This window comes from Aspergillus oryzae, chromosome 1 (assembly GCF_000184455.2).
Source record: "Aspergillus oryzae RIB40 DNA, chromosome 1".
Classification (NCBI taxonomy): Eukaryota; Fungi; Ascomycota; class Eurotiomycetes; order Eurotiales; family Aspergillaceae; genus Aspergillus; species Aspergillus oryzae.
The window spans coordinates 2,033,999-2,060,230 of NC_036435.1; the positions used below are offsets into that span (position 1 = coordinate 2,033,999).

The 26,232-nt window shown below is 45.2% G+C and overlaps 8 protein-coding genes across 8 annotated transcripts; 5 read left to right on the forward strand and 3 right to left on the reverse strand.

Annotated features, from left to right (window-relative positions):
• Positions 1-1,987: 1,987 nt before the first annotated feature.
• Positions 1,988-2,895, forward strand: AO090005001645 (putative DUF814 domain protein; the record flags this gene model as incomplete). The annotated part of the gene is made up of 4 exons (XM_023236542.1): positions 1,988-2,060; positions 2,122-2,161; positions 2,318-2,421; positions 2,495-2,895. 4 exons carry the CDS (start codon positions 1,988-1,990, stop codon positions 2,893-2,895), a joined length of 618 nt encoding a protein of 205 aa, XP_023089451.1.
• A 1,214-nt stretch (positions 2,896-4,109) lies between these two features.
• Positions 4,110-6,810, forward strand: AO090005001643 (uncharacterized protein; the record flags this gene model as incomplete). Its single annotated transcript, XM_023236546.1, is given in 12 exon segments — positions 4,110-4,241; positions 4,297-4,732; positions 4,788-5,067; positions 5,135-5,241; positions 5,302-5,464; positions 5,502-5,579; positions 5,668-5,774; positions 5,783-5,911; positions 5,968-6,078; positions 6,161-6,363; positions 6,469-6,590; positions 6,660-6,810. Coding segments are annotated over 12 exon segments (2,019 nt in total).
• Positions 6,811-7,340: 530 nt separating this feature from the next.
• On the reverse strand, positions 7,341-8,660 carry aspD (septin aspD; the record flags this gene model as incomplete). The annotated part of the gene is made up of 6 exons (XM_001818492.3): positions 7,341-7,679; positions 7,731-7,944; positions 8,001-8,138; positions 8,190-8,271; positions 8,328-8,456; positions 8,522-8,660. 6 exons carry the CDS (start codon positions 8,658-8,660, stop codon positions 7,341-7,343), a joined length of 1,041 nt encoding a protein of 346 aa, XP_001818544.1.
• A 655-nt stretch (positions 8,661-9,315) lies between these two features.
• Positions 9,316-11,292, forward strand: AO090005001641 (SKI complex subunit WD repeat protein SKI8; the record flags this gene model as incomplete). Its single annotated transcript, XM_023236555.1, has 6 exons — positions 9,316-9,415; positions 10,163-10,423; positions 10,477-10,646; positions 10,703-10,796; positions 10,865-11,051; positions 11,109-11,292. 6 exons carry the CDS (start codon positions 9,316-9,318, stop codon positions 11,290-11,292), a joined length of 996 nt encoding a protein of 331 aa, XP_023089449.1.
• A 210-nt stretch (positions 11,293-11,502) lies between these two features.
• Positions 11,503-12,345, reverse strand: AO090005001640 (kinetochore Spc25 family protein; the record flags this gene model as incomplete). Its single annotated transcript, XM_001818490.1, has 2 exons — positions 11,503-12,065; positions 12,114-12,345. The coding sequence occupies 2 exons, from the start codon at positions 12,343-12,345 to the stop codon at positions 11,503-11,505; spliced, it is 795 nt and encodes a 264-aa protein (XP_001818542.1).
• Positions 12,346-12,968: 623 nt separating this feature from the next.
• Positions 12,969-16,011, forward strand: AO090005001639 (uncharacterized protein; the record flags this gene model as incomplete). Its single annotated transcript, XM_023236567.1, has 5 exons — positions 12,969-13,040; positions 13,177-13,568; positions 13,626-14,987; positions 15,042-15,816; positions 15,886-16,011. The coding sequence occupies 5 exons, from the start codon at positions 12,969-12,971 to the stop codon at positions 16,009-16,011; spliced, it is 2,727 nt and encodes a 908-aa protein (XP_023089448.1).
• A 2,818-nt stretch (positions 16,012-18,829) lies between these two features.
• On the reverse strand, positions 18,830-20,150 carry AO090005001637 (DUF2293 domain-containing protein; the record flags this gene model as incomplete). The annotated part of the gene is made up of 3 exons (XM_023236572.1): positions 18,830-18,838; positions 19,066-19,806; positions 19,872-20,150. The coding sequence occupies 3 exons, from the start codon at positions 20,148-20,150 to the stop codon at positions 18,830-18,832; spliced, it is 1,029 nt and encodes a 342-aa protein (XP_023089447.1).
• A 2,752-nt stretch (positions 20,151-22,902) lies between these two features.
• On the forward strand, positions 22,903-24,640 carry AO090005001636 (RING finger and CHY zinc finger domain-containing protein; the record flags this gene model as incomplete). Its single annotated transcript, XM_023236578.1, has 4 exons — positions 22,903-22,915; positions 23,192-23,553; positions 23,620-23,984; positions 24,571-24,640. The coding sequence occupies 4 exons, from the start codon at positions 22,903-22,905 to the stop codon at positions 24,638-24,640; spliced, it is 810 nt and encodes a 269-aa protein (XP_023089446.1).
• Between the last annotated feature and the right edge of the window lie 1,592 nt (positions 24,641-26,232).

A 26,232-nucleotide genomic window follows, 5' to 3' on the forward strand; every position in this document is an offset into this window, starting at 1 on the left:
AATTAGTTATGCCTTAATGGTCTCCAGCTGTGACCAACAATCTGAGTACAACCGGGCTTGCATGGGACAAAGAATAGTAGGAACTAGGAAGTGCTGTAGGAAATTGAACTTCCTCTATATTTGCAGTTACAGTTGCTTCTTTCTCAAATAAAACAGTCATACCAAGATAATGGTTTAACGCGTGGTCGGTATATGGCAGTGAGCTTGAATTTGGCCTCCTCTCATCAACCCTGCCAATCTTCCTCCCTCTCTCTCTTTTGTGTGTGTGTGTGTGTGTGTGTGTGTGTGTGTGTGTGTGTGTGTGTGTGTGTGTGTGTGTGTGTGTGTGTGTGTGTGTGTGTGTGTGTGTGTGTGTGTGTGTGTGTGTGTGTGTGTGTGTGTGTGTGTGTGTGTGTAGTGGGGTCTAGGTGGGTATTCTGTGAAGCCTTTCCTTTGTGTTCTGTGGAAAGCTGTTAAATGACTTGCAGCGTCGTAGCACCAATGATAGAATGTTTGATGGCAGCATATTTTTGGTAACAGGCAATCTGCTCCAAAGTAGTCTACTGGGGTCCAAAATTTCAGACTCAGTCGAATGAGGATATGACAAATAGCTACTTGATGACATATCTATGTTGTGTGATTGCTGCAGAGTACAAAAACATCTACAGTGTCTCATCCTATTTATATCGCCGCAATCATAGTGTAACCAGTAAAAGAGTGTTTGCTTTTTAGAATAATTGTTTCTTTACCATATGGTCTTGCAGGCTTACAGATATAATGCTTGCAAATGGGACGGCCACTTGAAGCCAGTCGGACTCATGTTCTAACAGAGATAGCTCGATATTTAGAGGTGTCCTTAATTCCCAGGTCCCTTTTAGGTATATGACATGGTGAAACTGCCGTGTATAGACCTTTAACATACAGATTGGGGATGTTTTATACTAAGGGATATATGTGTCCAGTCTGTAACAGGCTCTGTTTTGTTCCAAGTTAACTCTGTCACACAAGGGTCACATGACTGTATCCATATAAGTATTTACTACTTAAGGTCTTACCGACCCCCACTCTAAACAACACAACAGACATACAAAACCACCTTACGGAGTACAGAAATTGCAGCATGCTAATAGATCCAGCGGCCTACAAGGACATCTTCATCTTGCTTACTGAATGATTATAAGATTATGATGTCATCTTAGCTTCGTCTACCATAGTACCACGGAGCTATTCTCCATAGTAACCCTATTTCGCGTACTTAATTGCCTAGGATCCAGGAAGAAATTCATCATCTTGAAGAGATACTTTAAGTACGTGTGTACGTTTAGATTATCATCTACTAATACCTAATCTGTGTTCCAGAACTCCAGTCCCTCAAGGAGGAGGTTCAACTTAATGTACTATGCGGGTGAGGGCTATTATTACTATATTGGGTTAGTCAGTAAACGAAGGTGCTAAAAGAGGTAATCCTTCGGGCTGCCTGGAGTCCTGAGAAATTCCTTGGTAAGCATGCTGGTTGCTTGAAGCTATGCATGTGGGTATTACTAGTACAAGCAACATAAGAGATTGTATGCTTATCACATATTACTATTTTCTTCACCCACAATGGAGGTTAAAGAAGTATGTGACCCCCTATACCTATAAGTACCTATGCCCGGTACTATGAGCTGCCAGGTACCTATAGGTACGAATATATTACTTTTGAGCCCCCACTGTAGCTGTCGAGAGAATCATTAGCTCTCACATGCACATACATGGGTGTTGTTGTATCATAGCATAACCTTATACATACGCGTTTCCAAGAAAAAGTCATAATACACCAAGAATAAATGACTAATCTAAGTATGTATAACTATATTCATAAGAAGTTCCCCACAAAACTCAACTAGAAGAAAATCCACACCCCACTTCCCAATACACACTCTGATAATCACAATTTGACAGTTGGCTTTAGATACTTCGGTTATTCTCATCTGACCAAGGGTTTTTCAGGAGAGATAATCGCAGCAATATGGTATACTACTTTACATCGAATGTGGTTGAACCATCCGCTTTTATCTATGTCGGGAAAGACAAATTTGAGAGTATGACCGCTATATTTCAAGCTCAAGCACATGGCACAAGTCTGACAATGATTGAAACTAGATGAGGATCTTATAAAATATGGTTTAGAGAAGGATGTTTGGTAACATCATCGTTGTTTGACCCTCTTTGTGGCAGTGTGTGCTAACAGTCGCTGGTCTTGATGACCTGTATAGGGTTCGTTATTATCCCATTTACTTAGAAAAGTTCTCATGAGCGCTAACTTATGTGATCAGTTTCATGTTGATAACTTGTCCAGTGCACATGTCTATCTTCGTCTCCGTGATAGTGAATCATGGGACAATATCCCACAACCCCTTCTGGAAGACTGCGCACAGCTTACAAAGGCGAATTCTATTGAGGGTGAACCATCTTTCCATTCATAATTCATCCATTGTGCTGTTACCAATACGTAGTGAGCTAACTTACGGGCTAGGGAATAAGAAAGACAACATCACAGTCATCTATACGCCATGGTCGAACTTGATGAAAGATGGGTCTATGGCTACTGGCCAAGTCTCATTTCACAATCCCAAGTTGGTGCGCAAAGTTCTAGTACGACAAAGGGAGAATGTTATAGTCAACCGGCTTAATAAAACCCGCGTGGAAAAATTTCCCGATCTTATGGCAGAGAAAAACGAGTCTCTGAAAAAGAAGCAGAGAGAGGAGAGGAAGACCAGAGAGGAGCAGCGAGCAAGAGAAAAACAAGAAAAGAGAGAAAGGGAACGATTGAAGTGGCAGAAAGTGCATGCCTACGATGATCTGATGAGCGAGGAAAACATCCAGGCAAGCAGCAATCAAGATCGGGATCCTGACTTCCTTGATGACTTCATGTGATCACAAAAATCCAGCTTCCGTGGGAAACCATCCTGTGGATATATTAAACTAATCTTTTCCACTTCTACATCGGCTTAGGCATAGTACTGGACGCCCGAGAGAATCCTCATTTTGATCACCGGCTCTACCTGGTTTCTGATCAGAAACCAAAGCAGGTTCTGCTGCTTTTTTCCTTTCCTTTCTCTTTCGTTTCGTTTTCAGTTGTATATATTCTTTTGATTTATTAGCGATCCTGTTGGTCATAGCTGGTTGAACAATATCCTTCATGGCGAGTTTTCTGTGTTCTTTTTTTTTTAACCTTCGGTATTGGGAACATACTACGTGGCGCTTAGATGTAAATAGCCAATGGGGAAATCTCTGGACATGAAGTGAACCCGATGACACAAACTCGAATTCATACGGAAATTGAAAGACACACTTTCTTGCTTCTGCTAAGTCTGGTGCTTTCGCAGCTCAATGAATTGGGGTATGTTGTTGTATGTACATACATGTACCTAAGCGAAAGGTTCGGACTTCGGGAGTTAGCGAATAACTGCGGCCGCGCTAAAGGATGTTGACAGCTATGGTCTTGATCTCGTAACCACGCCCGAGTGGCCGCCATCATCGACCTAAAGAGACGTAACATATCCCGAAAAATCTAAAAGAAAAATGCACGAAGGTACGCATCTGATTAGCGAGCAGCTCCCATACACTCCTCTGAGTGCCGTTCTTACAAATCACTCTTGACCAGACGGCAACCCGAAAACCAAGAGGAAGAACAAGGGCTCCGCAAAGAACGGGGAAGGCAATGACAAAAATATTGAAGCTAAGCAGGACACGTCTGCAAAGCTACGGGAGGAGGGATCGTCTGACTTGCTTATTTCAAGTGTGGGTGGTCTTACGCCTAATTAATGTGCTCAGCGATTACTGATAACAGAGACCAGGTCGTGCCCAATTCGACCGAGGAGACAGTTACAGAGAAGCAGAAGGCCCGCATGAGTGAAGATGGCAGCGTTTCCAATGATGGTATAAAAAATGACTCCAGTAACCAGCAACAAGCAGTATCCCGATATGGAGAAAAGGAGGACATTTGCAGTATGGCCAAATCACCCCCCGATGCACTCCAATCGAAAGAACGGTTTGACGCTCTTGTTCGGGATCGGGACTTCCTACGTGCTGAGGTGACGGACATGCGGAGGTCATTAGAAGAAATACAATCTAAACATCGAGCGGACATGGAAGCTCTACAGCACAAACTGAACGATGCCGAGGGTAAAAAGGAACACGCAGAATCACAATTCCAGAAACTATTAGAACGTGTCAATACGATCAAGTCGCAGCTAGGTGAACGACTCAAGGAAGACGCTGTGCGTCCCTTCACATTAAACCCGAACCGTTGCTCTGTAGCTAACATTTTGATAGGAGGAACTTGCTCAAGCTAGATTAAAAATCGGGGAGCTGGAAGAACAGAACGCGGCGTTGAAAGATAATTTTCAGGGGAAGTGCTCTGAGCTGGCAGAGCTCTCGGAAGCGAATGAACACAAGTCGAAGGAGATCTTAACATTACGAGACCGGACGAACTTGTCACAGCAGAACTGGCTGAAGGAGAAGGAAGAACTATTCGAACAACAATCATATCTTCAATCTGAATTCGAGCAAGCTAAGGAGGCTATGCACAACTGGGAAGTTCTTGCTATGGAAGAGCGGTCCATCAGGGAAACCCTAGGTGAGAAAGTCGTAGACCTTGAGGAGCAGCTTGCTAGCCTCAGAGATGCCTATGAAAGAACATCCGATGAGCGCGATTCTCAATTATCCGCTGTGGACGGGCTACAGCGAGCCCTGCAGGAAATCCAGACAGGTAAGTAAATTCTTACATATATATTGTTGTAGATGTAAGTTTTAACATATTCTAGCTCGCCGAAAAGAACTTCGTGAGCTCGTAGAGAGCTCTGACTCTCAACTCGAAGAGCTAAAACAAGCCCTTCATTGTGCAGAGAAAAAGGCGTTGGACGCTGATAAAGCTCTCGGAAGTGCCCAGAAAGAACTGGAGCGAGTGAGGCCGTTTGAAAAAGAAGTAAAGGAAAAGAACCTCCTCATTGGTAAACTTAGACATGAGGCTGTGACGCTGAACGATCACTTGACTAAGGCCTTGAGATTTCTCAAAAAAGGGAAGCCTGAGGACAACGTTGACAGGCAAGACTTACCATACCAGAGAAGCTCCTCAGTAGCTTTTTTGACACCTGCTGACGATTCCTGTTAGGCATATTGTGACGAACCACTTTCTGCATTTTCTTGCTCTTGATCGGTCAGACCCAAAGAAATTTCAGATATTGCAACTTATTGCAGCTCTTTTAGGTTGGACAGATGGTATGTGATGTTATTTTTGATTCCCCTTACTCGGAGACGAGAGCTGACAATCTGCATCAGAACAGCGTGAACAGGCCGGTCTAGCACGCCCAGGAACCTCAAGTACCTCCAACAAGCTTAGAGTCCCAAGTACACCTATCCATCGTACCCCTAGCACCCCAACTCTGGCTACTGAATTCTTAGATAATGGGAACTCAAACAAGGAGTCGCTGGCGGAGCTTTGGTCCAACTTTCTCGAGCAGGAGTCTCAGGCTACGCAGGAATATACACAACCAAAGCCTTGAAAGCCGTGTCTTATCTACATACGTTGCTGCTCACATATACTATGTCAAGGACTTGTTAGTATAGTCCTCCGTGAGCTATATGATAAGCAGGACCTTATCGGATCTTGTACTTCTAATTATTTGTTTATGACCGGATTAATAGCAGTTGTTTCCTGTTTGTGGTGTTTGCCGTAGTTCTGTGGTCACCGCCTTTACATAATTTATCTTCTGACTCAAAACGCGGCAATTCTTTAGGGTCTTCTAGCCTTCGTTTCCAGCTTTTCCCTGTGGCTTCCTGTTTATGCAAGGCTTTTCAAAGTCTCGTATAACCTTGCATATTTACAGTGGACGTTTCCAGTTGTTCACTCGCCGCTCAGTATTGACAATGTCAACCACTGCTGGATCCCGTTAGCGCATACCACTTAACGCGCGTGAATTAACCAAGATACTGACCTGTATATAGTGCAAAAGTTTCGCCCAGTAGTGGTATCGGGCCCCTCTGGTGCTGGGAAATCAACTCTACTCAAACGACTGTTTGCTGATTATCCCGATACCTTTGGGTTTTCTGTTTCGCGTCCGTCCTCGTTCTTTTTGGTTTTTAAAAAACAATTCTATGTCTCACTTTCTATAAGCTAACCATTGCTTGCCTAGTGCAGACACCACCAGAGCTCCACGACCGGGTGAGCAGCATGGGCGCGAATATTATTTCACAACCAAAGCGGACTTCCTGGACCTTGTGAGCAAAAATGGGTTCATTGAACATGCGCAGTTTGGAGGGAACCACTATGGTACCAGTGTCCAGGCCGTGAAAGATATTGCCAAGAAGGGTAGGATTTGCATCCTCGACATTGAGATGGAGGTAATTGAATCTATATGTTGCCACGGACATCAAAACACATAAGCTTCACGGAAGATGAACACTATGTCGAGAAAGTCATACTGATTGATGGCTTTATTTGAACAGGGCGTGAAGCAAGTGAAGCGTACTGACCTGAACGCTCGCTTTATGTTTCTCGCGCCGCCGTCGGTTGAAGAGCTAGAACGGAGATTGCGAGGTAGAGGCACTGAGTCCGAAGAGAGCTTGAGGTGAGTTGCATCGGAAGGGTCGCCTCTCACCTGTTATAGGCAAGAAGGTATTGACCGCAACTTTGGCAGTAAACGCTTAGCACAGGCCAAAAATGAACTCGAGTATGCTAAGGAGCCCGGCGCACATAACAAGATAGTCGTCAATGATGATTTGGAAAAAGCCTATACTGAGTTGAGGGACTGGATTGTCGACGATGGTAGATTCGGCGCTGAGCAATAATCGGCCAGTTTACAGGATAAAATCGGGTCTTGTCCAAGGATTGTCATGATTGACGAGATATTGCAGAACTGGCAACGTTATGGACGGTGATTGACCCTATTGTTTATAATGCATTATCCAGCGGCACCTTTGCGTTGTATCAACTGTATTTCCCTCATGGAGTAATGATAATTAAGGAATTTAAGTACATGAGACAATAAAAATGATGCCAGCGCTATCATTGCTAGCCGCTTTCTGGTCTGCAATGACAATCTCAATTGTAGAAAACGGAATAGAGGCACCCGCTTCCCGTGCTGGGGATAGCAAAATAGGCAACGAAGTAAGCCAAGAGTAAATCAGAAGTTAAAAGGATATCTGTAAGAACATGCTGGTATAAAAGTGGAGTTATGTATGAAGTAAAAAGAAAAGATGAAGGGATGCTCGACACTGCCCCTAAGTTGTCTGCATGTGCACCTATGTATGGAAACAACTGGTATGGACGGCTTACTCCATGGAGCATTGAGATCTATCCTTGACGCTCTCGTGCGCCGTTAATAGCCATTCATGGTCATCCGTTGAGAATTGCGGCTGAGCTCCCTGTCGGCCGAGGGGCTGATGGGCCGGCTGCCACCACTGTGACCTCCCGCTGCACTGCTCTCCTTCAGAGCAAGAAGCTGCTTAGCACGGAAGGTCTCGTAGTGGATCTGGCTTGTTGTCTCAATGAGGTCCTGGAGATGGGTGCGAGTGAGGAAGTTTCTCAGGTATACAAATTCACAGTGATTCTCATCCTCCACATTGATAACACCCCAGCGGTTCTGTCGGCCGCGAACCTGTTGACCATTGACAACTATAGTTCTCTCACTGCCAACCACAGCAAATGGAATAATGTCCTGCTTATACATCAGAGGCTGATTGAGTACACATATCAGAGAGGTACAGACCTTGATTTGGGCATTGACCGCGCGCTCCTCGTCATCGAGCTCGTCGTTATCATACGGGTACATCTTCAAGTTGTGAAAAGCAAACTCCTCCTTGATTCTTTCCTTGAACGTCTGACGTTCCTCGAGAGTAAGTGAATCGGCCTTGGCAATTACAGGAACAACATTGACAACATCAGATAGCTTCTTTAAAACGACGATGTCAATGGGCTTGAGGCTAGAGTATAGTTAGCTCGGTCATATCTCGCCAACTCCAGAGGCTTTAGATCTTACGCATGGCCGGATGGTTGAATGAAGAACAAGCAGCAGTGAATACGGGTATCTTGGATATAACGGTCACGCTGAGCGGTAAGCTCCTTTCGGAGGTACGCGGAATGTTGGTCCTTGATGTATTTCACAATGGGGTCCCAGCTGGTGAGGGATTAGCTTGACCAACGCGAATATGAGAGGAGCGTCATATACCATCTATCATTATTAACTTGATCACCGTATCCAGGGGTGTCAACGATGTTTAGCCGGAGACGTACGCCATTTTCCTCAATAACTAGTTGCTGAATATTAACGGGGTACCTTCTGCATGAATGGGCGACGTTGACTTACTATGGGAGACGGTCTGAATTTCCGTGGTGGAGCGGACAGGTTCGTTGGGAGTCAGACGACCCTTCGAGTCAATCAAGTGGGAAGCAAAGATAGTGTTAATCAAGGTAGACTTTCCAAGACCCGTCTGGCCTTTCCCAGCAGTCAGTTTGACGGTCAATGGTTTTCTATACACAAGTAGATCAAGGAGCCCCTACCAACACACATCACGTTAAACTGGAAACCGCGCTTGAGGAGCTTCCTTTCAATCTGGGAGGTGATGCTGTCGAAACCAACATGGCTGCGAGGGAAAACGGTAGCCGGGGTGGTCGAGGTCGAGGTAGCAGTGGTAGCCATGGTGGAGAGAGAACGAGGAGGTTGATCGCGGGTTATCTTCAGCGAGCAGCCGACCGGATCAATGGGAGTGAATGTGACGACTGAAAGATCAAACACAAGTTAGACCATCAAGAAGGTCTAGTGCTTGAAAGATAAGTTTGCTATCCCCAAGTTGCTAGAGATGGAGAGATGCAGACCATCACTGGTATGGGCCCCTTTAACTGTTGTTGCGCTCTCAGGGGGCCACTAGTCTGCTTCGGGATTAGGTCAATCTCCGGACTCAAGTCAGCAAACCCGCAATGTCGGCGGGTAGCTTTACTTTCCAGCGGCATAATTTTTTGATATTAGATACGCCCAACTCCCTTCAATTGCCGTCATTACAGCAGATCTACCCCCATACTTGGGCAATATGGCACTGCGGTCGCTTTCATTTACCCCCACCTCGCAGATTCTGCCCCGTATTTTCATGGCCTCCGAAGCTATATCTTTCGTCGGAGGACGATGGTCTCGAATCTGGCAGACTTCCGGGCAGACTTCCCTCGGTTTTTCTCGCACCCTTTTGAAACCTGCCGCATTGTCGTTGAATATACCGGAACTCCTGTCCGATGTCTGGGACTCTGTACTTCGAGCCGTACCGAAAAAGAAAACATCCCACATGAAGAAACGTCATAGACAGATGGCTGGCAAGGCTTTGAAGGATGTCAAAAGCCTCAACACCTGCCCTGGATGCGGTCAAATAAAGCGTGCGCATGTTTTGTGCCCACACTGTGTTGAGAGTATGTGACTTTGTACCACCATGTTGATGAGGCCCGAATTTAACAACTCATGACTTAACAGACATCAAAAAGCAATGGAAGCAAACCCAAACCGCTTAAGAATGAGGACTGGACAGTATCAGTGAAGGCGAGGAAAGCGATGGCTTAGGTGTGCTTTTGAGGCTTGTACTTTTACTATACATGAAGTGTTGGATATATATGCTGCATGGCATTCGGCGTCTGGTTCTGGCAGGGAAATTTACGTGTTGGTTTACAATATTATTTGCCAAAAAAATATCTTCAATCGAATGGCACCATCTCGTACTCTATTGAATTATTGCCAATGCCTGCAAATCGCGTAGTATGTAGGTTTCTAAAAATGCCAATGTTGGCCCATACGAAGGCGGGCCTTAATGATCTCACCCGACGGTGAATGTCCCACTATTTATTGTCACAAAGTACATCGACTCTGTTCATCCCCGCGGAGCGTCGGTGCCTGCGAAATAGATTGTCCTCATACATAGTTAAGACATTTTACGATGGTAAGCCTTGAAAATAAATTATAATACCTATTTCATATTCTGACATGCTACTCAATAATAGTCGAAACAGTATCTATCCTGCGGTTCCGCAGATAATGGTATGTAGCGGGAGTTCCTCCATATTCTTACGCTTCCCTAAACCCCAGCTTGTCTCCCTCCTAACTCTTATACCATCCCCCTTTTCTCCTATTCCCTATTTGATCATTACTGTGCTAATAGTGTACAGCACACCCAACTGATATCTTCTCATTGGCTGTAACCAATAAGCAGATTTTATCGGCTTCTGGTGTCTCTGCTCTCAAGGTTCACTCTACTGCTGACCCTGATTTCCCATTAGTACAATCGATCGATGAGGCCCATAAACTTGGGTGCCATCATGTTGTAACCGATGGCAACGGATCGAGATCAGTGAGTGTTGGTTTTGGTGGTGAGATCAGGGTTTGGTCCTGTCATGATGGAAACTGGTCCGAAAATAAGACAGTCTCAGGTATTGAATATGCTTTGATCCTCTAGTGACTCCTAACACTAACACCTGAACAGCTGGCAACGCAGGATCTACTGGTGTTTGGGCAATTGCCTTGTCAGGCGATGGCCAGTATCTTGCCGGTGTAAGCCAAGATGGGCACATTCGAGTGTGGGATTTGGATGCCAATGGCGAACAAATACGTTACTATGAGACCAAGGGTAGCTTTGGTACCTGCATAGACTTGGTAACCTGTCTACTCAGTTTTTCGTCTCTTTCAGTCGCACTGACAGTCTCATATAGTCAGCAGATGGCCGCTTCATAGCTAGCGGGCATGAGAATGGCAGCGTCTATATCTTTAGCACGGAAACAGGTCGTATGCCGTTTAGCTTATCAGGTATATGCCTCACGTGCATCCATATAATCCCGCACATATTATTGGTAGGCTTATCTGATATCTTCTAGGCCTAGTGAAGCCCGTGCGAGCTGTTGCATTCTCTCCCGGGGGAAAGTTTCTCGCTGCTGCTGGAGACTCCAATGTGATCGTGTTATATGACACTTCATCTGGCGAGCAGGTGGCTAACCTCCCCGGGCATTCAGCATGGGTCTTGTCGCTTTCTTGGAGCCACACGGGAGAATATCTTTTAAGCGGGTAAGCACTTCCTTAACACTTGAGCTGCTCAACAAACTTGCACTAATGACACAGAAGATCATTTGATGGAAAAGTGAAAGTCTGGTCGATTGATACCAGAACATGTGTCGCAACGCATTCCGAAACAGAGCGAGCCGTTTGGAACGTTAAATGGCTGCCAAAGATTGGGAAGTCAGAGGGGTTTGCCACGGCCGGGGCAAGCCGTAGCATATCATTCTACAGGGAAGCTACAGGTGGTTGAGTTGTTGACACGTGCAATCAATGAGATTTAGACATCCTTCTGCAGATTTCTCAATGACAGATCGAATAAATTTCCTGTGGACCGTTGACTGCGTAGAAAACTCTATGCTTTACCTTTCTTAACAATTCATTCCTCTCGGCTACACCAGGCCATAATTCATGACCATCAACATCAGAAGCTATGCTGTCTTGGCCAAATCCCGCCACAGCATCAAATAGTGGGCCTTTTCTGTTGCATTTTTTCGACGAGCAGACGGCGCATCCTTTTTAGAAAAGCACCAAAGTCGCGATCCTCGTTTAAAATGTCTAGCTCCCCATTAAGAGCATCCCTGTCCACTTTGGGGCGTGTATGAAACACGTCGTAATCGCGACTAGACGTGCCGAGTTCAAACCAGGCTTCAGCTTCCCAATCCTTCTCAAGTAGGTGGCTAAAGATGAACTTTAGGCGATCTTCCCGCCCGGCCCCCTCAATCCGAAGACAAAGGTAATCCTGCCAAAATTCTAGCTCTGGTATGTTTAGGCGTGCTTGTGCATCGAGATGCCGGGCATGAGCCTTCTGAGCTTCCAATTTCTGGTTTATAGCCTTCTGTGTCTCGTTGATTTGTTGCTTCAGACGATCTCTTTTGGCGAGACGAGAATCGCGCTCCATCGTTACAGATGCAATTGTGCCATGCATCTCGGCGGCTTCAGCGGCTTCCTTCTGGATAGTTTGGTCGTGAGTTTGCGACTTGAGATTCAAGATTTCGATATCTCTCTGTTTCATCCGTTGGTCCTCTAAGCTTAAATTAGTCACAATACCTTTGAATGTCCCCATACACGCACCTTGGAGTTCTGCCAACCCTATTTTGAACTGATTCCTCTCCTCCAATATCTGCTTTCTGCCTTTCTCAATGAAAGCATCGAACCGAGCAGTGAATTGGGCCATGCGATTGCGTAGATCCTCGAAACCGAAGTTTATACTAGGCAGTGAATCCGCCATAGAAGGTGCATCCGCTGATGTGAGAGGTGGGCGCATGCCACTAGTCGATAATGAAGGTTCGAAAGAAGAGGCCATGACGAGTGAGTGCCACGTCTAGTTCTGATGTCGTTCACGTTTTAGTTATAAACAAGGGTATAGTTCAACGGTGCGGTAATGCTCGTCTGAACTGTTTGTTGCGGTGCAACGGTCGAACTGAGGCTTGGCAATGACTTTGGTATATATGTATCACGTGATTATGACTATGACAACCCCTTAATTGGAAGGAAGAGGGATGGTAAGTCGTATTAAGAGCAGAGTTTGAGGCTCTTCAAGAACTCGAGCAGTTCGAGCTTATAATTCCTCGTGGACTCAAGGTTAGGCAAACAAGACCATATTTATTACGTAGTAGTACTTGGTATGTGCTTATGGCGGTAAGAGGTGGCAGATGTGTGGATAAAAAAATAACTTACCTCGCAATGTATGCATATATATATATGCTTAACGACCCTTCCATATGTTCACTTCTCAATAACCGGTAGTGGTGCATATATTTGACCACACTTGCAAAGGAGTTGCTCGTGTCTTCTAAGCGAACGTGAACTGCGTCTCTTAACGCGTTACTAGTCGGTTCTCGATATGCTTGCAAGGCTAGGGCTTGTACATATCGTCAGGAGCCAAGAGAACCCCGATGGATGAACATTCTGCTAGTGCTCTACAGTATGGGCACTTGGGTAAAGCGACATATCATCAGGAGACGCAGAATTGGGAATTTTCCCGGACATTGGCTTCGCGTAAGTTTCTCTGGACAATACGAATCGTTTGCTGATTTCTCTCATACTGACACTGCTATAAGCACCTCGTATAACCTTTGCTGGGGCAACGAAGACCACTATCACATCGCCCCTTACAGCCCCGCAATCATCACAGATCGAGAACAAAAGTCTCGTCCCAAAGGTTTACCCCGAGCTTGCAGCTTGCTGGCCACTCGTTAACAATGAGACTCTCTCCCATACTATCACAACGACAAGCGAGATATGCGACCCTTTAGTTTCGTCACTCTTAGACCTGGGGTATGCAGTGGACCTCGAGAACGATGAGTCAGGGAGCCGTACTGTCCCGATCGCAGTAGTTGCGTCCGGGGAGTGTGGCAATGCTATTTCTTTATACAAACTGGACGAAGATTGCGTGGATTTGAGGCTGGGTACAACAGTCCGTATGCGTGTCCCCTCCATCGAGGAAACTGGAAGTGCCGAGTGGTCTGCACGAGGTGCCCCTGTTCGCCAGATATGTTTTGCGCGCACCGTGGAAGAGAAGCCAACGTGGATGGCGGCCCGATTTCCTCATTCTACCTGGGTGTTCCGGCCACTTCATCATAGGAGGCCTGTTCCTGCTCACATATGCCTCGATAGTGATCATATGTTGCTAGGTAGATCCCGTAATTCCCATCTCGATGCAAACCCATTGGTGGAAATATCCAATTCTCAAACTGGCGGCTCTGCACATGCAGCTGTGACTTTCAATCCGTGGTACCAGAAGCAAATTGGTATTGTTGACGAGAGGGGAAATTGGAGCATTTGGGAAATATCTGGTCGCCACAGACAGAATAAAGGTAATTGGACTGCTGCACGTGTCAAATATGGCGCACTACCATGGCTGGACCTTGGTGACAGCCACGATATAGACGGTTATCCTCGACATGATGGATGGGCGGCCATAGAGTGGGTTGGAGATGTCAATAGCTTCATTGTCTCTGACAGGCGTTGTCCCATGCTCTATCGAATGGAAGACGGTCAGGCATGCCCTTATTCCATAGAGCTTGGTCTGAAGAAAAAGTCGGAGTGGATCTTGGATGTTAAGCGGAGCTCCTGCAACGTATCTAATATCTTCATTCTAACAACATCACGGGTCTTCTGGTTTGATGTCAACACTGACTTGGCTGTAGCCGCTAAAGATGGGACAAGGCCTTCCCTCTTTCCTCGCTTGTCCTGGCGCCACTTTCGAGATCCGGAAGACACGACTTTGCGAGTGGCACATCTGTCCATATATGAGGACCTCTATCTTGCGCTGTACTCAAGGCTGAGTCACGTTGTACTGGTTTTCCATTGTCCCGCAGTATCCACCGGTCACGATGACATAGAACCTATGCCCGACCCGTTTGTTTTGGATATCCCGTTGGAGTCTGAATATGACGTCGAGTCTCAACCGAGTATGGCACAATTTTCATCACTCGTTTTCAAAAATATCATGCATCTACCATCGACGACTGGGAGAGATGATTATGATCCGGGCCTAAAGCTTATAAAGCTCTTTGTGCTAGACTCACGCCTATCTATCCATGAATCAATATATGCTGGGCCTTCCGATACCGGTGCTTCAGATAGGCAAGACCTAGAAAAGGATATCATCCGGTTAAAAAGACGCTACCAAACGACACGCCAAGGGAATTTGCAGTCATCACGGTCTTACGGGGATTTCATAGTTGATGATTATGACGAGTCTGTAGCGGGCCCTGGAACGCCTACTTTCCCAGATACTGGGATTTCTAATATTACACCACTTGCAATTTCCCAATGGAGTATCGACTTCTCGCAGGTTTATGAGGTTGCTATTGGGAGACTCGTGGTTTCACCAGGAGGCGACCCCAGTCAAAGGCATAATAAGGGCTTTCAGGAGTCTCTCGAAGAGTTGAAAAGAAAGATTCCTGCATGTCCAGAGAGCCAAGCGACGAGTCAGACTCTGTATGGTTCATGAAAAATATATCGTTTAAACACCATGATACTAACTAACCATAGGCTTGAAATTCTTGGTCGCAGCTCGCCATTGGATGATGTTGACCAGAATGCACAGGATGTTGAGGACTTGCTATCTGCGCTCCTAACAGACAACGCATGCACCCACAAACATCATCAGCAGCTTATCGTGCAATTGCCTGGCCATCTAAGTTGGCGATCTACCAAGCCTGTTCAATCGACAGAGCCTTCTAGGTCTGGCCTGATAGAGATATACGACCAATCAGTCAATGATTGGCTTACTCTGTCGCATAATATACCCGTTCGCGCACGGATCACGAAGGAGAAAATTATCCGAGATGTTGCAGCCGATTTTGCCCTGGCACGGGTCGCAGCGCGTAGGATAAATTATGAATCGAATGGAACCAACCCCCAAACAACAAATCAAAAGAGCGCGCCATCATCCAAGTCAGAATTTACCTTTAGATTCAGGAGCGGGAAACAGACACTCGTCCCGTCTGAAATCCCAGGAGAGAGTGACTGGAGTAGCTTCGCAACCGAAGGTCATGGAACATCTGATGTAAAACCGAAATTCCTTGACTCCACACTAGCTTCTTTTACCGATTTCGATAGTGAGCGAAAGCGGTTTGTATCACCAGACGTGGCAAATATATTACAACACTGGCTACCGGAGACAGACCCAGCAACATATGACTGGCAAAGAACTATACAAGCGCTGGAACTGGAGGAATCGCAATGGGGCACTAACGATACAACTCCAAAGCGCAAGCTGAAGAAAAAGAAAGTAGACTCTTTCACTCCTCGTCCAGCGACTTCAGTAGCACCTACTGTCCGAGAATGGGGCAGCCAGCCCGAGATCAATGAACAGCCCATGGTGCGACTTCAGAACAGTCAGGTCATGGAGGATGACCTTCCCATGACCCAAGTCGAGCGAGGTGCGTTTGGTGGTCGAGAAGCTGGGAGGAAAAGTACGGCGAAGGCAAAGAAGAAGAAGCGAGCGGCTGGCTTTTAGTCGCCTAGGTTTGGTCTCTTTCTGCTCAAGAAAGGCTAAAAGAGAGGAGGGGGAGGAAGAGAGAGAGAGAAGGCAAAGGAGGTGAAAGGGAGAAGTTGTAGACATTTGCCTCCTTTGAAAATCGATAGTGAAATGAGAAAAATATAAGAGAAATGACATTTTAACCCAAATCAGATTAACTTCATTGTTTCAAGTAAAGGGTGTAATTACTACAACCCCCCCCCCCTTTCAGTTATTTCTTTGAAGACATATATTGTCTTTATATGCCTTGGCTTGGGCAGAGAGAATCACATCATCTGCATCTTACCAACAACACCCAAAAATAATATTGGCTTGCCCTCTTCCGCTCTGACCAACTGTTTTGTACCCCACCAAATCACCCTCTCGCCTAACGCTACCTCAGAACAGACATTTCCCATCCATCTTCCTTTTTAAAACAAAACGGATCGATAATTCGACCATGTCTGAACACAAGTACATATTTACTGTCACCATGAGCTGTGGCGGTTGCTCTGGGGCCGTAGAACGAGTACTGAAGAAGTTGCCAGGTAGGAGTTGTTTCTCTCTCCCCCCCCCCCTTTTCCCTCCACATCCCCTGAACCTCGACCAGGTCCCCCAAACACATGCATAAATGGACTAAGAGGAGGCAAAGATAAAGAGGGATAAAAAAGAAAAAAAAAGAAAAATACTCCCTGGTATCATGATAATGGTGACACGTAAACAATTGCGCACGATAATCTAGCAATCTATGGAAATATAGACAACTCGCAGCTCACTAACTCTTTATTGTTAGGTGTCAAATCTTACGATGTCAGTCTGGATTCTCAAACTGCCACCGTCGTGACGGAACCATCTGTATCGTATGAGACTGTGTTGGTTACTATTCAGAAAACTGGGAAGACGGTCACGGCCGGAGAAGCAGATGGGCAAACCATGGCTGTGTGAATGAAACTCTTTGCGACAGGTGGCCACACTTTCAAAGAATTCGGGTCAATGAATCGATGGATAGCAAGCAGGCATATATTGCTACTAAGGCAGGAAATTCTCTAATCTAGCCTCTTTTAAGATAATCATGACAGAGCTGCGCCTAGAACCTCTGCTCACAATCAAACCTTTCCCCATATTTCTTTCCGGAAGGCGAATGCAAGTGGTTTATCTTCGGCTAAGGGTACCGAACATTCTCAATACTCGAGTGCAGACATGTTTTTCATTATGGCCGTAGTAGATTATCACGATGTCAATTGGCACACATCTGGGTATTATGCTTATGATATCACATGTATGTACAGTATCCATGCAGGAATCTACACTAGAAACTAGCTCTGTTAAATTCAATGCGACAGACCAGCCATAAAGAGACCAGCTCACCCTTCTAATCCACAATAACAACTGCTCTACCTTCAGGTACTGTGTGACGTGGCTGAGATCGATGGTCTCTCCTCACGTAGGTAGGGCGGGCTAATTCTTGTGTGTACCGTGCGTGTGGTTGTTGTTCCAAGATTCGCCTGGAAGAAAGGTTAGTCAACGTGCCCGCGGCATCAAAAAAAGGTCGACAATTTAGGGAAATAAGGGCACGTATAGAGAGGACTATGCAAACAGACTACTGTAGTCAAGGGCATACCGTGAAAAATTATGCAAATCATGGGATGGCCGCTCTGTGGATGCAGACTCGACCAACCCAGCATCATGGTATCTCATGTCTGAGTTAACCATCGTAGCATAGCATTGGGCTGCAGATGTCACCCGCGAATGCCGTGGATCTCGAACAGAAGGCTGTCTTGAGCTGACATTACCCGGCACAGTAGTGTTGAAGGAAGGATGATGTGGGTGTTGAACATAGGCCCGCTGAGTAAGGGGATCACGGGCATGGTTCCTATAAAGGTGATGTTGCGGCGGGTACTCCATTGGTATTGGGGCCTGCGAATCGATAGTACGAACAAAATCATCAGCATAGTGCCTCCGCGATGGGGTATTTCCAAGCGCCATATGAATGTGATCATTAATGTTGCCCCGAGTAGACTTATGAGATTCTGATATATTAGATGGTCTCGTGCTCTCATTGGTGTAATGGTATTGATGGCAATTCGTCTGTTCAATGAAGTTAGAAGACCGCCGGGGAACAGCTCTATCAGAGTGGTGCGCCGTCGGAAACGCGATTCCGAGTTCTGGCAAAGGGCGAAGCTGTACTTGAGACCTCCACTGCGTGCGAGGTTCAGGTGATTGGTTACAGGGTAGCGATTGGCCTCCTTCACGTACATAACTTCCCGGGAGCACGGCCCCTGGCTTAAGATCAAGAGGGGTAGCAGATAAACTGGACACTTGGACCTTCCCTGGTTGGGACTCTGATTGAGGAATAGGATCAAACGGTGCAAGATATCTTTTACTAATATGGAGACCATCCTGAGCAGAAGATTGTCTCGGTGGATATCCCAAGGCAATGTACCGTTCTCCCGTAAAAGCATCGACCGGGTTGCTGGTACGAGGGATGTGAGAAATACCCCTATTAGCATTGACAGGTTCGTAGTAAGCCACACGCCTTCTTTTAGGTAGTTGGTCTTGCACCCTATCTTGAAGTAATGGGCGTTGGATATCCTTGTATGGGAGACGACGTGGTGTTAATGAGTGAATAGAGCTCACTCCCGGCATCCCTCCGGCAATGTGATCTAATGGGCCATTATCCAGGGTATTGTTTTCCGGTACCAAAGGAGGTTCAATAGAAGGTAAAACACAATCCTGTGGGTTAACATTTGGTCTGCCTTGAATGGGGGCTGAAGGTCTCTGAGATCCACGTTGGTTCCCATTGTTCCCAAGGACCTTTTTAGGGCCACTAACGAAGACAGGGACATTTGGTGTGTCGCCTTTATGGAGTAGAGGCTTGGCCCCAAAAGACTCTGGAACCTGCACCACCTTGGGAACAGCCTCTCTTTGACGAGGTGATCGGGTTGTAGGATATACCTCATATGGCTTCTCTGGAATTAGCAAGACGTCGTTTTAAAACTTAACCGGCAAGAATGGTTATGTTAGGTGAACGACTAGTGCGCCTTGAGAACTTACACGGCGTTCTACTACAGGGTCGATAGCTGATATGTGCGGCCCAGTAATCGCGTTCCCGTACGGTGCGGCGGAAATCTGCCGATGAAGAACGGCTTGGACTGGAGCAAGATCCCTATTAACCCCGTAGTTATCCTGCCAAGGTTGCTGTGCAGCATATACATGTCTTCCCTGATTAGGAGAACTGGCATAAAGCTTGCGTTGGTCAGTCCCGTTGGCTGCATTCCTATACCGATGGATGGCGCGGTCCCAGGCCTGGTACCTGCTGAAGCCGCGCCGGTCAATTTTGGACTTTTTAGGAGCTATTCGAATGAAATGAAAACCCGGCGGGGCTTCCTCATCCGAGGTTTCCAGGTGATGTTCTCGATAGGTAGAGTTTGCGTAGTTGACTGGCTTCATTTGAAGGTCTTCTGCACGTGGATGGCTCGAAAAGATCTCCACACTGTAGTCCCGATCCATAGTCTGAGGCATGTCACCTTCAGTATCACTATCTTCATCATCAGAAATAACAATGACTTCACGGAAGACGTCCTCCAGGACTGTTTTCCCGTTTTCGTCATCGCCCCTCCATTCCACCAATTTGGCTAAGGTAGGTTCTTCAACAATACTTCTAGCCTCGTGGAATGACGTGGTTTTAAGAAGACGATCGTAATCAGTATACACATGTCGGATATGGGCCACGACTGCTAGTTGCGCTCGGCGAGCGAGGGGTAACTCAACTGCCGTGCCCACTTTGCGTTGACCCTTCCGTTGATTTAGTACGATTGTCTCGTGCCTGCTTTTAGCTGGTGCAGAAATGCTTCACATACTTTTTGAAACGCAGTCTTGATAATTTGGTTGAGATCGTTGTCTGGTATATTAGGAAAAAGATCTTTCAACACGTCCCGAGCCTCAGTGTTGATGGTTGTTTGAGAACACTCTGAGTTAGTGCGTTTGCGATTTTGTGTATAGCCAATGCTTTGGAATGGCATTGCCTTGCCTGTTGGTGTGAGATAGAGACCTAAATCCATACATACAGTCGCAACAATAGCACTCGGAAAATGATACCCAATCCTATGCACGTGCTGAGAAAGATTGTGAGTGTGCATATGTGGAGTTGTCTGCCAGGCAAGGTCAAGAATTAGAGAAGAGAAGTGCTAAAGGCTGAGTAGAAACGGAGCGGCGGCGACGAGGGGAGAGAAATGTCTGTTGGCCTACCGTGACAGCAAAAACCTTGAGACCATCTTTCCGACATATTTCCTTGCATGCAGAGGTGAGCTGGGGATTGCCTGCGGGAATGAAGGTATAACCCGGAGGGGCCTTCGCTTCGAATGATATCTGCCACGACTGTCAAGATCGTCCTGAGAAAGCCAACAGTACAATAACATACAACACTCCGAAGCTTTTTCTTCTCTTGTGTAACGGACTCCATGATCACCTTATGCTTCCGAGCGGCCCTTTGAGCGGCCCTACTTGAAGCACGCCTGGCAAGAGCCGAAGCGGGCCGTCGAAATACACGGGCCATGCGGTGAATGTTTGGTTTTCAAGTCACTACAGAAGACAAGCATTCATTATAGCGGTGTTTCCTCGAGCACACAGTGCATGGATAAGAGTTGAGCTCGACGAGCTGACCATGTAGCTCGGGAGAAGAAAGAATAATCAGTAGCGTGCCATAGCTTGGTAGGGCCAATTAGTGAGTTATCTCTACACAAAGACCACGTGCAGCTCTAGAGTAAAAGATGGAGCTAGATAGGATTATAACGTCCGGTGAAGCCACTGCTTTGCAATCGTTCAAATAAAAGAAATAGAAGGAAGGAACGTGGAGAAATTGATGAAGCTATGCTTGCAGGGCAGCGCCGCGGACCAACATACAGATAGAAAGAGAAATGCGGAGGGTAGCAACTAGCTGATCATTTGCAGCCTAACGCGGGCGCGGGAGGCGCCTGCCTGTTTCGGCTAGGCTAGTCCTAAGTGAGCGCTGTTCCAATTCGACTCCCTTTTGAGCGTTTCGCTGATAGTCATGAACGTCGCGGTCATTGAGCTTCCTTTACATCTTTAGACACCATGAGCAGTGTCGCTCATGTGGATCAGCGAGCTGTCATTCAGGCCTACCGTCATCTTTACCGGCAAGGACTGCGGGTGATTAATTATTCTACGCCATCGCGCCATGTCCTTCTCCGAACTTTGCGATCCTCGTTTCGCTCGTCTTCTCATCATGATTTCGATCCACACAGAATAGCCAACACTCTACGCTTCCTCCAGCGAGCTGCAGACGCTGCGGGCGTGGAACATAAGATCGTGAAGAATCTGATGATGGTTAGGTACTGGGAACAACCCCAGGTGAGAAAGGATTTGCGATTGTAGGTGACATGTGGAGAGAATGAAAGGACTGCGAGAGTGCTACCTCTAACTTGTGAAGATTGAAAGGGCTAGGGATTGACCAAAGAGAGTCCAATTTACGCAGAGATGCCAATGAGCAGTTTAATTTGACACTAATGCTTCTGAATGAGAGCTTAGGGACATGTCTCAAATAATAAGGGGTAATATTGCTCTTCGTTCTAGACACTGGTTAAGGTTGTACTTTATTGTGTGATTCTGGAAAGTTGGAGGAATTGTGGTCCAGCAGAGATGTATTGCATCTCCAGTCTGCGCCTTTCGATTTTAAAACACATTAGTGGTGACCCCTGTTGAATATACAGTATATGTACAGCTAAGAAGTACAACTCCTTAGGTATATCCTTATTCTTCCCCCTTTTTTTCTCCTTGTTTTTTTTATCACTTGGCTTTTCGTCTCGCTGTCCCAACTCTGCGCACCCCTGAATACTACTAGTACGTAGTACTGTACTCCGTACTGTCGTGGACTAATTCCGTGGAGTAAACCTGGAAGACGTCATTACCTATAAATTAGGAAACCTACAGCAGCACATAAGAAAAATCTTTTGTATATTCATGAGATAGCCACAAGTACTTAAGACTATAACGATCATCCTGAGTAGAAACGGTGATTTTGGGTCATTTGGAATGCCAGGGAATAAAGCTAAGATTTACGGGGTTCCGCCATCAGAACGATCTGGCAATCATGCAACAAATCAGCGGTCGATCCCGACCTCTTGACTGTCACATGCTTTGCCTTCCTCATTCCGGCACTTTCGCAGGATTTATTCCTTGAGATTGCAACATAACTCCAACAACGCCGCGTTTCAAAATACCAGTACAGCCTATGATTTATTGTCAATCAAATGTTGCCACCGGCCCTTCATGAGCGGGCTCATCACTTCTTTGCTGATCGAACCCGTCGTTCGGCAAGCCCGTCGTCTGTCACAGCAGACTGAAGAATCCAGCCCGCCTGTTACTCAAGCTTCGAGCATCTATGATCGGTATTCTTCAGACGGAGGTGAAGAAGACTGCGATAATATCGCGAGAGGTGTTATGTCATATTCCGAGCAAGAAATACGTCCTAATATAGGGGCTTATGGTGAATATGTACCCTCCGAAGATAGCCCCTCGTCCGTTATGCTTTGGTCGACTGGTTTCAACGACCAGAACCACGAAACCGAAATATTCTCTCTGTCGCACCGTGCTAGGCAGATAACTGATAATGATGTTTCTGAAGTCTCAGACAATCATGCGGTTATTATGAATGGGAGCGATTTGACGGAACCACAGCAGGCCACCTCAGCTGCTATCTCTACACACGATGTCTCTCAACAAACAAGCTCAACCTTGCGGCGGACCCAGCGATTATCGCACAGTCATCTTGACCTAGTTGATACGGGTGGAAAGTTTTCGCTTCCAGAAGACGATGGAATGGGTGCCCTGAGGAAAAAGATCCATGCCATCCGGGATCTAAACCACAGTAGCATGGAGCAAGCACGTATGATCCACGAATTAATGACAGAAAACTATAATGCTTTTCGAAGTAATCTGGATAACCAGACGATAACAAGAACGCCGCCACTATTCAGGCCCCGGAGCTCGGATCGATCTGTCGCTCCAAATAACTGTTGGGGCAGTCAATCGTTTGACCAACAATCCCTAACCCCATCTTCCCTAGCTTCGATCGCACATCAAGAAAATCAGTATTGTTTGACAGCTGAAGATTTGAAACCCACTTTTTACCCCAGAGATGAATTACAACTGCCCCCTGAAGATATTGATGATACGGATGCTGAAGAATTCGAGGAGGCTTGTCTAGGCTGTCGACATTATAAAAGGAACGTCAAACTACAATGTTACGCCTGCAAGAAATGGTATACTTGTCGATTTTGCCACGACGAGGTAGAAGACCACCACCTCGATCGCCCAAAAACAGAAAACATGCTATGCATGCTATGCGGCCATGCTCAGCCTGCCACGCAATTTTGTAGGCAATGCGGGGAACAATCTTCGCAGTACTATTGCAACATCTGCAAGCTCTGGGACAACGACACTAGCAAAAGTATCTACCATTGCAATGACTGCGGAATCTGTCGAATCGGTCAAGGCTTAGGCAAAGACTTTTTTCACTGCAAGGTAGGGTACAATGACCAAACGAAAGGAAAATTACGCTCATAGGCGATTGCTGATAAACAATGTTAGACGTGCTGCGTCTGTCTGCCTATTTCGATCGAGAATACGCATCGATGCATTGAGCGCTCGACGCAGTGTGATTGTCCTATCTGTGGGGACTACATGTTTACTTCTCCCGAGACCGTCGTCTTTATGCGGTGTGGTCACAGCATACACCAAAAGTGTCTTTCCGAGTATTCAAAAAATTCATATCGCTGTCCGATATGCAGCAAGACCATAACGAATATGGAATCTACCTTTCGAAACCTGGACCGTACGATCCAAAGTCAACCTATGCCGGCTGAGTTCAATGACACAAAAGCTTTAATTTACTGTAACGATTGTGGCGCAAAGTCTGTCGTTAGGTACCACTGGCTGGGACTGAGATGTGATATGTAAGCCTATTCGGATGCCCCCCCAGTTTGACGTGGACTAACGAGCCAGGTGCGAATCATACAACACTGCCCAAATTCGATTAATGAACGGAGATATACCAGATTCAGTCGAGGATGATTATGCGAGAGAAGGCTTCATAGCGTCTCGAACAAGGTCATCATCTCAAGGCACGGGCAATATTGCGCTCCCAGTATTGGCAACGTCGATACTTGACCCCAACTCCGGCAATGATATCGACTCAAACGCACGATACAATGCGCCGGTATCAGCTGAGTCAAGTGGGCGGTTCTCGTACAGCATCAGTCGTGGCCGTGCTGTTTCCCCAGTGATCAGTAACTATTTTGGCATACCCCCCGATCGTGGCTCTGAGAGACCGAAGTCAACATCATTCTTTAATGGTCGAGCGCTTCAGGAGAATGAAGACGAGAATAGCGGCGAAATTCGCTTCTGGGGTGCCAAGTTTAAATACAGGTATGGTTTTCTTAGTCGAGGGACTGAGTCGGTCGATGGAACCTCAGAAGCCAACGATGAAGAGGATGGAGACGAGGGTAACGGTGATGATGATGAGCGGTCATGGTGCAGCAGATCAGATGATGACAATGATGACGAAGACGACGACGATGAAGAGAAGATAGATATCTTTGGACACAGGTGAAGACGACGAGAATAGCTAGTCTTCTCTCAAACGCCATTACTGCCGTCTTTAGTACCTAGATACCCAGCACATTCGCTTTCGGTCATGGGTCAAATTGTATGAGGGTAGAGTAGCACTCTACCCTCTGCTTCTTCCCATTTTCTCCCTTTCTCAAATCAGTGTCGATGAACATGTCTAGCAGTTCTATGATATTCATAAAGCGATGATGGTGACCTGGAACTTTGTCCGTACAATCAATTTTTGTTTCAAAACTCACTTTATCGGCCGGGAGCACAACGTTCGACTTGTATGAGCCTGCCATGGGACATTCTCAGATTTACCCGAAATCTACAAGAACGCTACATGGATAGGAGCTAGCGTGTCCGAGAGACTGTATATAAATATGAACTTGAATGATCGTATAGGCGATTGAGGTTGAATAAAGGCGTCGCTGTGCCTATCACCGAAGCGGCTTCAGTGAAGCCATACAACTTCAGCACTAAAAATCTTTGTATGTACATACATATGTCAATGAGAACAATGCTTCTTGTTTGTATACTCTTGTCTGGTATTTAGCAGAAGACAGCACCTGACTTGTGCAATCGCTGTGCAAAAACAGTATGGCAAGCTTTCTTGAGAGGCCGTCTCTGCGAGGATATCGTAATGATAACGTAATCGGTAAGCACCCTGCGCATGTAAGCACCCTGCGCACCACCCGCCATATAGAAAATTTAAATGATCAAAACACCATAAATTTAGACTTCTATATAAAAATAAGTAGTTCTATTGATTTGGGCAGTGCGTAATTTTATAACTCTATATATTATAGTTAGAATATTTAGATAGAGTGTGTCTAGAAGCTAATTTAGTAAATAAAGATCTATCTATCTATATAGCTTTATTTATCTGATTTTAGCGTTTAATAAGAATTTAGACTTTAAATATTAATATATTTTTTTTAAAAATAATCTATTTAGTAAAATACTTTTATTTTTTAAGCTATTTTTTATATATAGTCTAATATTATTTTAATTAATATTTTAATATTATTATATTATTTATAGCTTATTTAATATCTTTAATTAATTGATTTAAATTAGTTTTAATAGATAAATTAAAATTATAAGATTAATTTTTAAGTAATTTTTTAAATATAGATTTTAATTTTTTTAATTATTTAATTATATAAGATATTTTAAGCGCTAAGCTATTCTAATTACTAGATCTATTATCTAGAGATATAGAGATTTTAAATTAAATTATTAATTAAAAAAGAATGCGCTTAGAGTTTAGAGAAACTAGATTAATAGTTTTAAAAATACTATAGATATTATTTTTAATAAAGATCTTTATATAAATCTAAAAATATATCTCTAAGAAATTAAATTTATTAATATAATTAAATTTATAATATATTTTAGATTTAATTAAATCTTTATATAAATCTTTTAATAGTAAAAAAATAATAATATTAAGTAATTAAAATTTATAAAAAATATATATAGATATATAGATTAGTATAATATTATTTTTTATATAGATTTAATTAAATTAAAATATTAAATAACTATTATAGCTATTTAAAATAAGTAAATAGTATTTTTCTATAGATT